General features: G+C 46.3%; 1 protein-coding gene across 2 annotated transcripts in view; it reads right to left on the minus strand.

The window, feature by feature from the left end:
* Nucleotides 1-15,162, minus strand: part of LOC133604919 (IgGFc-binding protein-like) — a 65,230-nt gene that overhangs the window by 47,739 nt on the left and 2,329 nt on the right. The window contains exons 2-11 of one of the 2 annotated variants that reach the window (XM_072913085.1): nucleotides 13,846-13,926; nucleotides 13,621-13,769; nucleotides 11,310-11,968; nucleotides 10,718-11,151; nucleotides 8,001-8,164; nucleotides 5,614-5,790; nucleotides 5,319-5,544; nucleotides 3,417-3,662; nucleotides 3,204-3,305; nucleotides 70-217 (exon numbers count right to left, since the gene is read on the minus strand). In XM_072913085.1, coding sequence (XP_072769186.1) covers nucleotides 70-217; nucleotides 3,204-3,305; nucleotides 3,417-3,662; nucleotides 5,319-5,544; nucleotides 5,614-5,790; nucleotides 8,001-8,164; nucleotides 10,718-11,151; nucleotides 11,310-11,968; nucleotides 13,621-13,769; nucleotides 13,846-13,894 — 2,354 coding nt within the window. In that variant the 5' untranslated portion in view covers nucleotides 13,895-13,926. Of the gene's footprint in view, nucleotides 1-69; nucleotides 218-3,203; nucleotides 3,306-3,416; nucleotides 3,663-5,318; nucleotides 5,545-5,613; nucleotides 5,791-8,000; nucleotides 8,165-10,717; nucleotides 11,152-11,309; nucleotides 11,969-13,620; nucleotides 13,770-13,845; nucleotides 13,984-15,162 lie in introns of those variants that run through there. The other variant, XM_072913084.1, reaches the window with a different exon arrangement.

Here is a 15,162-nt window from a genome sequence, read left to right on the forward strand (position 1 = left end):
GCTGTTGTCAATGTAAGTTTGTAAAATGGCCTGTGGAAGCCAACAGTGCTTGATTAAAAAAGCAAATACCTGTCTCCGTTAAGTACGAGTCCATCATTGCACTGACATCCCTCCTCGCAGGGTGCTTCGAACGGCGTGTCGCCGTCTGTGGAGCCGCAGGAAGCAGGACAAGCTGAGCCACAGGCTTCATAGTGGCTCCCTGGTGGGCAGGTGAGGGCTAGGAAGGAACAAGGAGAATTTTTTAGGACAAGTCTTGGAAAAGACGAGGAATATTGTCAGAACTCTGCTGAACTTCCCATCTTCTGAACAGAAGGAAGAACTGTTGAATTGAGACTAAAACCCTGCAGAAGTGCTATGAACAAATGAGTGCATGTTGTAGTTCTGTCTACCAATCACAGACTTGGTGTCAGGAAGACGTGGAGTCTTGTTAGCGTTGAGTAAGGGAAGACTTTGAACGAGGGTCTACAAACTGAACACTTTTAAAACGCCTAACTTTCGAAATTTGTGTAAAATACTACTCTAATATTATACACTTTTTATACGCTTTATTCTCATATAGGCTTGTAAAATTGCAACACAGGATATCAATGGATATAGGTTGGGGAGGAGACCCTGCCCCAAGTGGAGGAGTTCAAGTACCTCGGAGTCTTGTTCACGAGTGAGAGAAGAGTGGATGGTGAGATCAACAGGCGGATCGGTGCGGCGTCTTCAGTAATGCGAACGCTGTATCGATCCGTTGTGGTGAAGAAGGAACTGAGTCGGAAGGCAAAGCTCTCAATTTACCGGTCGATCTACGTTCCCATCTTCACCTATGGTCATGAGCTTTGGGTTATGACCGAAAGGACAAGATCACGGGTACAAGCGGCCCAAATGAGTTTCCTCCGCCGGGTGGCGGGTCTCTCCCTTAGAGATAGGGTGAGAAGCTCTGTCATCCGGGAGGAACTCAAAGTAAAGCCGCTGCTCCTCCACATGGAGAGGAGCCAGATGAGGTGGTTCGGGCATCTGGTCAGGATGCCACCCGAACGCCTCCTTAGGTAGGTGTTTAGGGCCCGTCCGACCGGTAGGAGGCCACGGGGAAGACCCAGGACACGTTGGGAAGACTATGTCTCCCGGCTGGCCTGGGAACGCCTCGGGATCCCCGGGAGGAGCTGGACGAAGTGGCTGGGGAGAGGGAAGTCTGGGCTTCTCTGCTTAGGCTGCTTCCCCCATGACCCAACCTCGGATAAGCAAAAGAAAATGGATGGATGGATGGATGAATATCAATGGAGCTGTCCTTGATTGGCAGCACACCACTTATCTGGCCTCCGGTTAAGAAAAGCACATTTCATTTGAAATCACTTGTCTAAATATCAATTGTGGTGGACAGCACGTGACACAAAAAACATTCCGTTTTGTCTCTGTTCAGCTTCTGGGTTCAGAGAACTGCTGATCAATGCGGATCTTATCAACTCAGTGAACCCACTCTTCTTCAGACTTGTGCTGAAACGACGGTCCAGCGCTCTTGTCCTGGTAAGATTGCCGCTATAATAACTTTTGCATTATCATCCTTAATACGATTGTGTAAAACTCTCATCGGAACCCCTTGTTGACTTCTCCCCCACGAGCTGTTCAAACAACTCAGCATATTAACAAATTGGTGCCATGACCCGGATTCATTGCCTCACCGGACTACAATCGTTCCATTGACAAACGGTCAAAAAGATACAGACAGCCTGAGTGGACTCATTTTTTATTACCTCCTCTAGCAATGTCACAAGCCGCTGTTAGCTTGCTATTAGCAGCAAGATTAGCAGCAAGATAATTCCACTGACTATCACAAACGTCCTCAGACCAACCGTGTGGGGAGATTAATGGACAAATACCAGGGGACAGGAGCAGGCAAACAGACAACTAATTAGCTCCATAAAGAAGAAAGATGAAGCATGTAGTAACGGCAGTAAATCAGCCAGTAGTCGGTCCCTGGAGTTAGTTAGCCAGGAGCATATTTCAAACAACGATATGGGAAGACGAACAACAGGCCAAACTCAGCACCCACAGATTAATGAAGAAACTAGTTGGCCTGCACTGTTTTTGTGGTGTCATTGTCCAATTCGACATGGAATTAGCTAAGGATTCAAACTCTGAACCCATCGTGTTTCCATCCCATACCACCGAAACCAGTTATTTTAAAAGCACGTTTCTGAAAATATATCGGTAAACCTAAAAAGGAAACCTTATTTTCACTGTCGTATTTCAGCTGAAGATAAAACACCAAAGCTCTCTGTCAGGCCAGAACCGAGGTCAGACGTAGGTAGAGGGTTTATTGGCTCTGTGACCCTAGCTTTACCACTGGCTGGGCCACATTGGGTACTCGGATGTAGGAACAATTGTAGGACAAAGAAGTTGACAACCCTTACAAGGGGGCAGCACTGGGAGGCACAAAGATGGCTGTTAGGAGGCACACAAGGGGGCGAGATATCGTTTGGCTCGAGTCTCCCCACAGGTAGACACTGCTGCAGAACCCGTTGGGAAGTTCTTTTGTCAAATAAAAGAAGTCCATGGTCAACGTGCGTAACCCGCATCACACTTCAGCCCGGGAGAAAGGTGGCAAGGCCAGAGGCACTACAGTTTCAACTTCACACGAGAACAAACAATAGAACGAATCATCCATCCATTTTCTACCGCTTGTCCCTTTCGGGGTCGCAGGGGTTGCTGAAGCCTATCTCAGCTGCATTCGGGTGGAAGGCGTGGTACACCCTGGACAAGTCACCACCTCATCACAGGGCCAACACAGATAGACAGACAACATTCACACTCACATTCACACACTAGGGACCATTTAGTGTTGCCAATCAACCTATCCCCAGGTGCATGTCTTTGGAGGTGGGAGGGGCCTATCCCCAGGTGCATGTCTTAGGAGGTGGGAGGGGCCTATCCCCAGGTGCATGTCTTAGGAGGTGGGAGGGGCCTATCCCCAGGTGCATGTCTTTGGAGGTGGGAGGAAGCTGGAGTACCCGGAGGGAACCCACGCAGTCACGGGGAGAACATGCAAACTCCGCACAGAAAGATCCCGAGCCCGGGATTGAACTCAGGACAAATCAATAAAATGAAATGTTCTTTCTATCACAATTTCCTTTAGAAAATAATCAATAAATTCAATCCAAATGAGCCAAAACAGATTGTGTCGAAGTTTATCATTACGTCAAAATGAGGAATTGACTTACGGCAGTTTGAGATCATTCTCCACTGGGCACTGACTTTGACACCCTCTGACAGACAGGCGTCATTATAACTTTTCAGGTTATCACAGAGAAGCTGTCTTGCGCCTGGAAACAATCAAGTCAACACATTTCACATATCTCGAGATGTTTTGATGAGGCGCAGAAAGCGGATGAAAAGAGAGCAAAGCAAAATATTTCAATCCTTTTGTGCGTCACCCTTGTTGATGCAGACATCGTAGACACAGTTGTCCTGGTACAACAAGGGGTTGACCCGTTTGTGGCAGGAGGAAAAGGGTCCATCCGCCTGCGTCAGTATTCCACATTTGTCAGGGTGTCGGAAGTAGGCCTGCTTATCTGGTGAACATGTGGGGCAGCGTCCACCACAGTTATCGTGACAGAACAGATCAGAATCGTTCTCTTTCCACTGCTGAATCATTTTCAGGACTGTTGACACGTGAGAGCCTGCAAGAGAAAAAAGGAAAGCTTTGTCTTGTCTTAACTCAACTGTTGAGAAAAAACAATAAAAGTGATCAATTCCAGCAACCTTCAACAGTTTTATGCTCAGACACTCTGTAGGACAGCTCAAGTCTGAGGGGATGGTGACGCTCTAAGGTAAAGGCATGCTCTAACAAAAACGGTTCACCTATTTGGGATGCACAACGACAGTCATTAAGATACAACGAGGTGGCCCTTTGGACTCCTGATGCAGCTGACAGGTACTTCGGCAGTTGTCAAGGCAAAAACTTTAATTTGGGAGGAGTTTGCAGAAGCCACGGAGAGCTACTTCCCGTCTGTGTCAGGAAGGGGAAGCAGTGCACCATGAACACCGTGTGTAGTAGAATTGGTGTGCTGCTGACCTCGACGTGGGATGTTGAGGACCCATTGAATCAATATTTCAAAGACTTCCTCAATCCCATATATGCAACTTCCTAAAAAGGATCCAATGCCTGGGGACACTACTAAGCTCTCCCTTCTCTGGGGATGAGTTTGCAGAGGTAGTCAAAAAGTTTTTTAATGGTAGGGCTCTGGGGAAGGATCCGTCCAGAATTCCTTAAGTCTTTGGATGTTGTGGTATGTCCTGGTTGACGAGACTCCACAGCATTGCATAGACATAAGGGGCGGTGCTTGTGGATTAGCAGATTGGGACAGTGATTCTCCTTTTTAAGAAGGGAGACCAGTGTTCCAACTATCTTAGGATCATATTCCTCTGGTAAAGTCAATTCAGAGGGATTGGAGAGGAGGTTCTGCCGGATAGACAAACCTCAGATTCTGGTTGAGCAATTGTGGTTTTTGTCCTGGCCGGGGAGGGGTCAGCTCTATACTCTTGACATTTGCACAGGGTACAAGAGGAGATCTTACAGAAAGTGGAGGCGTTCAATTACCTTTGAGTCTTCTTCATGTGAGGTAAGAATGGCTCATAAGATCAACAGACTGACTTTGCATTGGTTTGTTGTGGTAAAGGGAACTAAGCCGGAAAGCGAATATATCAGTTTACTGGTTCTACATTCTTATCCTCACCTATGGCCATGAGCTTTGGGTAGTGACCAAAAGGAGATGAGAAGGTGGGGAGCTCTGTCATTCAGGAGAGAATTGGAGTTAAATCGCTGCTCCTCCACATTGAAACAAGTTACTCGGGGATCTAGACAGGATGCCCATCAGACGCCTCCCTGGGGAGATGTTCAGGGCATGTCTGACTAGTAGGAGACCTCCAGGAAGACCGAGGACACTTTGGAGAGACAATGTCACTCAGCTGGCCCGGGAACGCCTCACGATCTCCTGGAAGGAACTGGACAAAGCAGCCTGGAAGAGGGAAGTCTGGGTTTCTCCGCTTTGGCTGCTGCCCCTGTGACCCAACCTCAAATAGGCGGAAAAAGATGGACGGGTGTCCTATACAACTTTGTGCTTGACTTGAACTCATCACGTCCCTAAGTGATATGTTGGAAACATTTAGGAGTGGTTATCATATGGCAGTCATGTGAATATCCCAGGTATGTGGGTTTGTAGGCCTGCTCGATGTGTGTACAGAAAACTTCTCTTGTGAATTGGTATAAATAAAACTGATTTGAGTTATCAAGTGGAGCGCTACCCCCAAGTCCTGGTCCTGGGTTTCCTGCTTACCTTTTGGCTCAGGCAGGTCATCTGCTGCTTCTCCATTGTAGTTTCCACAGAGTCCTCCTAAGTGTTTATAATAGGAGGATGGTACTGTAATGTAAAGCCTCATGTTCCAGTCATATTTTACAGTCAGACCAAAGTCAGTTCTGAGGACAGCATAGCTTCCGCTATGCTTCACAGTGACCTTCCCATTTAACAAACTGACTGGCAGGTACTGAAGTTCACCATTGACCTGAAAATGCAACCATAATTTATAATAATGTAGCTTTATTCTGTGACTTTTTTTTACCTAGGGCCTTACCTGAACCTGTTTTGTCTGTCTGCCAATGATAATTGTATGCTCATGAACGTCCACAGTTACAGTCCTCACAAAGGAAACCCGACGGTTTCCTCGATGGTCATTCTTTGTGGTCACAGTGAAAGGCAGGAGGCCAGGTACCTTCTCCACTAGTGTTGTCATAATGTAGGTGCAGGAGCCCTGGAAAACATCACAGAGCCACATTGGAAGTCCAGAACGATTGGCAACAACAGAGAGGTTAGATGTTTAGGAAACACTGCTTTGAGGTTTTTGCACACAGTCGGTAAATCACTTGGAACCAGAAAGCAGTCAATGCGACTTGGCGGTTTTGATACACAGGTCATGACGTTCATCCAAAGAACTGTGTCATAGTAGCTCCCAGAACACAAGACTGTGTTACAAAGAAGAGTGGTGGGGGTCGTCTACCAAGTGTCTGAGCACCGTCAGGCGAAATGGAATGGAGAAACAAGTTTTATAGACAAATAATCCAAAGAGGTTTATTAGGTCTTCAAAAAATGATGCGATTTTCTTATTCTTATAGCCAGACCTGTGTTTATTTACGTATCTGACGGTTTCAGCCACAAGTGTTGCCTTCCTCAGAGGTTGTCACGTGATGTTGCTGTGACATGTCTGGTCAGCTGATTTCTGCTTGTAGTAGCAGGCCGACAGCGCCATCTGCAGTCCGACCTCTTCAGGACTGTGTCCCAGGTGTGGGAAGGTTGGTACGCCCCCTCGTCCCGGTTCACAGTCTGGGTGGCGCGCTTCCGAATCTCGATGGCTTCTCTGATCCAACGATGGTATTTGTTGCTCTCAGTGCCGATGACATGCGCCATGTCCCGATCCATGAGGTGGTTCTCCCTCTTGCTGTGGTCTGATATGGCAGACTTCAGTTGTTCTTGTTCTGCTTGTCGTCTGGTGGCTCGTGTGCACGCTTTTGGTGTTTCCTTTTCATATTCTTTTTTATGCTCTTTCTTCCTGAGGCTCTGCCAGTTTTTCTAACGCACACACATCGGATCGGTGCGGCGTCTTCAGTAATGCGGACGCTGTATCGATCTGTTGTGATGAAGAAGGAGCTGAGCCGGAAGGCAAAGCTCTCAATTTACCGGTCGATCTACGTTCCCATCCTCACCTATGGTCATGAGCTTTGGGTTATGACTGAAAGGACAAGATCACTGGTACAAGCGGCCCAAATGAGTTTCCTCCACCGGGTGGCGGGTCTCTCCCTTAGAGATAGGGTGAGAAGCTCTGTCATCCGGGAGGAGCTCAAAGTAAAGCCGCTGCTCCTCCACATGGAGAGGAGCCAGATGAGGTGGTTTGGGCATCTGGTCAGGATGCCACCCGAACACCTCCCTGTTTGGGGCACGTCCGACTGGCAGGAGACCAAGGGGAAGATCCAGGACACATTGGGAAGACTATATCTCCCGGCTGGCCTGGGAACGCCTCGGGATCCCCCGGGAGGAGCTGGACAAAGTGGCTGGGGAGAGGGAAGTCGGGGCTTCCCTGCTTAGGCTGCTGCCCCGGCGACCCGACCTCGGATAAGTGGAGGAAAATGGATGGATGGATATTCTCCAACACAAATACAACGTTGAAACAACATGCTTTTTGATAACGTTTATTCAATGTCAGGTTGTGACGTTGATTTGACATTGAAATTTGGTCATTTCCCAACCAACAATGTGGATCCAACGTTAGACACCGACATTGTCTCAAATACAATTATTTTGCAACGCTGATTCAACGTCAATTTTAAAGGACATATGCGCATACCAATGTTGTATCAACGTCGTGTGCCTGCTGGGAGATTTCCTCAAAAGCCGAAACGAGGAAAAAGTGGGTAGTACGAAAACCAAGATCCATCCATCCATCCATCTTCATCCGCTTATCCGGAATGGGGTCGCGGGGACAACAGCTCCAGCAGAGACCCCCAGACTTCCCTCTCCAGAGCGACATTAGCAACTTCCTCCTGGGGGATTCCCAAGCGTTCCCAGGCCAGAGAGGAGATGTAATCCCCCATCTGGTCCTTGGCCTGCCGTGGGGTCTCCTCCCAGTGGGACGTGCAAGGAGGACCTCCCTAGGGAGACGCCGGTGAGGCATCCGCACGAGATGCCTGAACCACCTAAGCCGGCTCCTTTCCAAGCGAAGGAGCAGCGGCTCTACTCCGAGTCTCTCTCGGGTGACTCAACTTCTCACCCGATCTCTAAGGGAGATGCCAGCCACCCTTCTGAGCAAACTCATTTCAGCCGCTTGTATCCGCCATCTTGCTCTTTCGGAAACCAAAGATGTGTTGCATCAATTAGTGTCAACCTGCGCTTGGGTTGTTGCTCGTTCTGACTCAGGGCAAAGAAGGTCGTAATGTTGACATTCAAGGTCAAGGTCATGTCCAGCCTTACCTGGAAGTCGTAACGTCTTCCATCAAATGTCAGGTAGTGAGGGTCACCGACCGCATGGCAGGTGGCGGTGGACATGTGGACACACTTTCCCTCCACGCAACGCTCCTTGGCTCTGCATGTCACATCCTCACAGGGGTCCCTAGGGGCCACAGGAGGAGGGCCACCTGCCAAAATAAACCCATGTCAACCTCTCCCTTCATGGTTGATTTGAACTCTTCTTCCACTATGATTACATGTGACTATCATGACTATCATGACATCATGACTATCATGACTATCATGACTATCATGACATCATGACATCATGACATCATGACTATCATGCACGTCCAGCACATACAACTCTGCATTTATTATTAGAAGATTCCTGGTTTTTTGTAGTGTCCTGGAAACAAAACGGTATTACGGTGCAGATGCTGGGATTTGGCCTTGTAGTCCTTAACTCCCGGACTATAAGACGCTACTTTTTCCCGACGCTTTGAACCTTGCGGCTTATAAAACGGTGCGGTTAGTTTAAGGATTTTTCATAATGCAAATAGTTTTTGTTAAACACTTCCAAAAACAACTAGCAATTTTGATGGGCCTGCTATCTGTGCCCTGGACCTCTGGCCGGGGGTCGCCGGAAGCCGCCGTACTTATTTGATGGTGCCGAGTGTCTGAATCCGTGAGTTTTAGGTGTAAAGGTACAAAACGAGCCACAGAGCTAGCCTAAAACAGTAGCATGTTTACATAAAAATGCTAAGACTTAGCATGTGTGCTAACGATAGCATGATAACAGTCAGCATGTTTCATATACCAAGTTATATGACTCAAATGTGTATGGCAGCGTGAATAGAAAAATAAAGTGTACAATTGAAATTGTAAATTGAAAAAGGTAGCAAGTTTAAGTTAGCTTAGCATGCTATCGTTTGCCTGCTAACAGTTAACAAGTGACACATACCAAGTTATATGACTCTGGGCTAAACGGTTGCAAAACTAGCTAAAAAAAGTTAGCATGCTAATGTTATCATGCTAGCAAGCTAACGTGAGCATGATAATAGTTACCTTGTGTTACATACCAAGTTATATGACTCTAAGGGGTATGGCTGGGGAATTAGGAAAAAAAGAGTACAAATAGCTAATAAAAAAAAGTTAGCACTTTAATGTTAGCACGCTAACAAAAGCATGTTAAGCAAGTTAAATGACTCTAAGGTAAACGGTTGCAAAATTAGCTCAAAAAGCTAGCACTTTAAAGTAAGCATGCTAACATGCTAATGTAAAATGCATACAGTTAGCATGTCCTTCCATTTGGTGTTTTCAACCGGAAGCAGAAGTGCCGTTCCGTCTTCCAGCTTAAGTAGAACGCTGGTGGTTCTTTGAGCACATTGTGGGTAGTTCTTGTGAGAATCCTGCGTGTGGCTCGGAGTTGAGCTTGGTTCACTTGGTTCAAGCTCAACTCCGAGTCATACGCAGGATTCTCACAGGCATGAGGCAAATACTCCTCTAGACCCACTATGTGTGTGTGTGTGTGTGTGTGTGTGTGTGTGTGTGTGTGTGTGTGTGTGTGTGTGTGTGTGTGTGTATTCTTGTATTTCTAGCCTTGTTGAGACATGAAGAAGGAAAAGTATCTTCCATATGAGGAGGTGTGAACAAGTGATGACATAAATCAATAACATTGCATCTAATAGACAATGTCTCATTTGCACCCCTGCTGGTCAACATGAGGGTGGTCCCAAAAAGGAGGCATTTTTCATATTGACTGTGTGTCGCTTTTAAAAGGGTTCCCCCTCTGGTCAACATATGAAATAACAAGTGTGTGTAAGAAATTGAAATGCGCCCCCTCTGGCCAAAATTAATGGAAAAAAAAAAAAATATATATATATATATATATATATATATATATATATATATAGACATACTGTAATAACTTGAAGTAAATAATGAAGATTAAAAAACAATAAAAAAATTATTTTTTTCTCACAATGTGTCGACTTTTATCTTATAAAATTGGGAACAATTTCTCATATTCTTTCTGTTTCTGTAATATTGCAATATTTTTTCCTAATATTATTACTTTTTTTATGTAAAATTATTACTTTTTAATGCAAAACTGTGAAATTTGTCATATGAAATTTTGACTTTTTTAACAATATTGCCAATTTTTTTGTTGTTCTTGTAAAATAGTGACATTTTTTGAGTAAAAGTATGACTTTTGTCATAATTTTGCCAAGCAAAATTCTGATTATTATATAATATTGCCAACATTTTTAAGTTTTCTTATAAAATTGTGACTTTTGTTGAGTGAAATGACGACACTTTTCTTGTAAAATTGCGACTGTTATTGAGTAAAATTCCAACTTTTATCATAACATTGCACAAATGTTCACATTTTCTTGTCAAACTTGGACTGGTGTTGAGTAAAATGAGGACTTTTATTATAATACTGCCAACATTCTAAGTTTTTCTTGTGAAATTGCAACTCATTTTTCACAACAAGCTTGTTTATATGTGCATAGTATGTATATATTATTTATGTTGTAAATACACTTCTTTATAAAGGCTGGTCCTAAAGAGGGAGGCTTCTTTCTCATGAAGTTAACAAATACAAGTGTGTGTGTGTGTGTGTGTGTGTGTGTGTGTGTGTGTGCGTGCGTGCGTGCGTGCGTGCGTGCGTGCGTGCGTGCGTGCGTGCGTGCGTGCGTGCGTGCGTGCGTGCGTGCGTGTGTGTGTGTGTGTACCTGTAGAGCAGACTCCAGCAGTTCCATAGCCGTGGCGAGTCTTCCCACCATAACCGTAGACCGCCATTCGTGCGTCACCTTCCACGGTCACATGACCGGCGTGCGAGCCCAGCGCCACGTTGGACCACACCCAGCGTGGGTCTGAGAGGAAGTTGCTCCAGCGAGGGGACAGGCAGCGTCCCTCCATGCAGACTTTCACGCCGGACGAGCCCTCCCTCTCCGCCAGGAGCGCCACAGCGCTGGAGAAGCCTCCGCCCAGCGTCTGCAGGGTCCAGTCGGTGGCCATCTTGCAGGTGGGGGTGATGGTGAGGAGGAAGGGGTCATGAGGTTTGTTGTTGCTGAGAAGGAGCACCATGACCTTCTTGTTGCTCCGGACCACCAGTGGACTGTTCTTCACTTTGTGGACGCTCATCAGTCCTGCTGTCTTCAGCGTCCTGTTGGCGTAGATGAAAGTCTTCCATTTACTCAACTACCTTTGTCAACTTGGAACCCCGATTTCGCCGGAAGGATGTGTCATTTTGCGACATACTTTACGTCTGATGTCTTACATTGCAGAAGTAAAAGGAGCAGAAAATATTTGAAACAACTCAACTGTTTCTGGGTGGCATGATGGCCTCTGTGCAGCGTCACCTCGGTGTCGTCCTCCGCCGCCACTATCACCGCCATGTTGCTGGATTTGCAGCTTCCTGTTTTGGGCACCATGTAGTCCGTTCCCAAACTGGCCACAGGTGGGAGCTGTTCATAGACGTGTTCACAACCCGAACCCATGGCCAGACACTGGTGACCTGCTAGGACGGCCACAGGCAACTCGGACCTGATGATGCCCGTCCAAGCGTTATGACTCCGTACCAGGTAGGATGCGTGGGGTGAGAGGGTGACGGTCACTGGCTTGCCATGCTGCCAGCGACTGCCACCTCGCAGCGACACGTCAGCGCTCGGTAAGACGGTGACCCGGTTGGGCTTGTTGCCATTTACGATAGCCAAGACCTTGTCCATGCACTTTGCGCCTCCTTGCGGTGTGTACACCAGGTACTCTGTGCCCAGTTGGCCGACTGGAGAAACCACACTTCCATCTCCGGACTTGTCCCGCCGGTTAAAAGAGACCACTGAGATTTCAGCACTCGATGAGATCCGGACTGCAGAGTTTTCGGTAAGAAACTGCTGCTGCAGCTCGGCTCCGAGTGGCAGAGAAAGCCAGCGGCTTTCACCTACCGAGAGGCTCAACTTCATGGAGAAGTCGAGTGAAGCAACCTGCAGATCAACATCACTTTTAGTCAAAGAACTGATTCACTCTGCATCTGAAAGGACTAATGACCACAACTCTTGCACGAGGGCAGGCAGAGACAAACTACGGTCCACAGCTCACATTCAGCCATTAAAGCTCTTTGATTTGCTCCGGCCACAACCTTTTAATCAAAGTCCTTTAATGAAACTATTCAAAATGCTATTTTGAAACTACTGTAAGTCTTCAACCAGTTGCGGAACTGAAATAATTCTAATGGAGGTTCAGTGCCTTCCTTTGATAGAAATATTATGAAATACATATTATTTACAACCCCTAGCAATAATGATGGAATCGTGTGCAAAGCTAACACCTGCATTGGATGAAAAGTGTTTGTTAGTCTGCAGTTCAAAAGGAGAGTTAACACTTCGGAGAGTTGATACAGCAAGTGGATTGACGTGACTCCAACACGAGAGGTGTCCATTGAAAGAAAGGAGAGGATTATCAAAGTTCTTGTCACGGCTCGAGCGCACGCCGCTGTGCGCCTCTCAGCGCGCTCTGCTGGGCGTGTCTCTGGGCGTGTCCCTGCACGCGCCTCTCCAGCCGGGGCCACGCCTCTGCACAGCTGCGCTCATTCAGAAACACAGACGTTGATGAGACTCCACGCTTCATAAGTGTTGGAATAATTATGTATAAGTTATCACACAACTCTTATGCTTAAAGGCCGTTGCTATTATTATCATCAATTGTGCTGAAGTTGTACTTTTCTATCTGTGCAAAGGCACATAACTTGTAATCTTCCATTGCGAGTTGTCTCGCATGAGCAGTTTGTTTCCAGACCCTGCCTGCTGACAGCCAAGGACGGACATCGAGTACCTCAACGTAGACAAAACAGAGACAGAGCGAAATCCCGAGTGTCAGCACAATTCTATTCTGAATAATCATGTATTGTGTCTACTGGGGCTGCTTGCATTACTCCTCCATTCAGAAGCAGCCTCAGTGATGCTAACTAGGGAACTCCTGAATAAATAGAGGAGCATGTGGGCCTGTACCTTAGAGCATAGGGTGAAACTGTAACTGAGTGTACAGCCCCAATACGTTTCTCCTCATGAGCAAAATTGAACTCTGTCAACTCTGTCAACTCTGTCAAAATTGAACTCTGCCTGATTCCTTCTTCTTGTCTTGTGTAACAGATAGTTCGGTGTTTGAACCTGACAATAAGCCAGCACGCCTTGCATCTCAGCGCCAGAACGTAGCCATCTGTATCGCACATATTCGTCACAAGCTGTGTGTCTTGTCTCTCCGGACCTCCTCTGGATCTCTTACTGCCTTCCTGAATCTCGACCTCTTGCCTGCTTACGGACTCGGACGCCTCTCTCCTATCCCCGACATCTCGCCTGCTTACGGACTACCGAGCCAGCCTTGCCCCCTTTGGACTTCCACACGCTTCTCAACATACACCTTAAGGAAGTCTGGGGTCTTTGCTAGAGCTGTTGTCCCCGCGACCCGATTCCGGATAAGTGGTTGAAGATGGATGAAACAGCTGAATGAACATCCTTCCATCATTTTTGCCGGGCTTGCGTGTGCTTCCTGTCACCACCAAAAGCACTGGAACCTTCGTGACCTGTGAGACCCGAAGTTTGCCTCTAGGATAAAAAAAGACATTTTCATCGTTTCTGACCTGAATGTGGACATTGGACCCGGAGCCCAAGTCGGTCAGAACCAACTCAAGTTTATGGTCGTTTCCAAAAATGAATGCCAATAAAGCATTCTGGTAATTGGGGAGAAAGGTTGTGATGAACTCCTTTCCTGTAGCACATCCATGGCTCACTGGAGAAGCAGAAGAAATAGGACATATTAGTAGGAGTTAGGAACGATCACGTGACTTTCCTGTAGGAGCAAGTACCTGGCGATAGGGCGGCCACGGTCAAGCACAGGAGAAGATGAACCTCCATGGCTGGAAGTGGATCATGTGGTCAATAATCACCTTGATCATGCAGATACAAAAAGGATATTTAACCTTGAATGAACTTGTCCTCACACTGAGTCAGCATTCTGTGCTCTTGCTTTGATCGTGGACTATGGACAGCGAATTGATCGTGGACTATGGACAGCGAGCGCCAGCAGCCGTCTGCTTTGAGGGACTTTCACCACAACACAACATCCCGGATGACATAGCGAGATCAGCAGCTTGCCGTGGTTTGTTGTCGGCACTCAGGAAAGAGGCGATAACGCGGGCGGACGATAGCTAGGAAGGAAGTCCAGCCGGGGTACAGGTCTGGATCTAGTATATGCTGACTAAGGTTCAACTTCTAGCGAGTCTAATTGTCTAATGCTAGATCCTGGATGTATTTATCATATGTGTATATTGACAATAAAGGGCTTTTCGGTTCTGTATCATGTAAATAACTCTGCTGATTGGCTGCTTCGACTTGTAAACAATAGAGGCTCAAGGCGACTTGGTACGCTACGAGCTACATCGCAGACGTAATAACGGATTATATAACTTACTGGTCCATTGCCAACTGTCTTACGTTAGAAGGCTAAGCTAGCTACACAACAACTCCAGCTCATATTACGAAAGTAATTTTAATACATTTTTAACTGACATGTATTAGTAATTGTTTCATTGTCTCTCCATTGCCATAAATAGTTGGCATCGAGGCAGCCATTAAAAGTACTTTATTTTGCCAGAGGATGGCGCTGCTATTGTCTTATATTACAAGGCTAAGATAGCTACACCACAACTCCGGCTAACATTACGAAAGTAACTTTAACACATTTTTAACCGACTTTTATTATTATTATTATTAAACAGTTGAGACCAAGGCGGCCATTAAAAGTACTTTTCGGAAAATCCTTCTTTATTTTGCCAGAGGATGCAATGCTATTGTCTTACATTAGAAGGCTAAGCTAGCTACTACTAGGTACAGTACATCGCAAACGTAATTATGAATTATATAACTTACTGGTCCATTGCCAATTGTCTTACATTAGAAGGCTAAGCTAGCTACACAACAACTTGAGCTAACATTACTAGAGTAACTTTAACACATTTTTAACCAACTTTTATTAGTAACCGTTTCATTGTCTCGCCATAAAAGGTTGGCACCGAGGCGGCCATTAAAAGTACTTTTTGGAAAATCCTTCTTTATTTTGCCAGAGGACGGCGCTGCTATCGTCTTACATTAGAAGGCTAAGCTATAAGCTAGATACTACTGGG

Source organism: Nerophis lumbriciformis, linkage group LG04, assembly GCF_033978685.3.
Source record: "Nerophis lumbriciformis linkage group LG04, RoL_Nlum_v2.1, whole genome shotgun sequence".
Taxonomy (NCBI): domain Eukaryota; kingdom Metazoa; phylum Chordata; class Actinopteri; order Syngnathiformes; family Syngnathidae; genus Nerophis; species Nerophis lumbriciformis.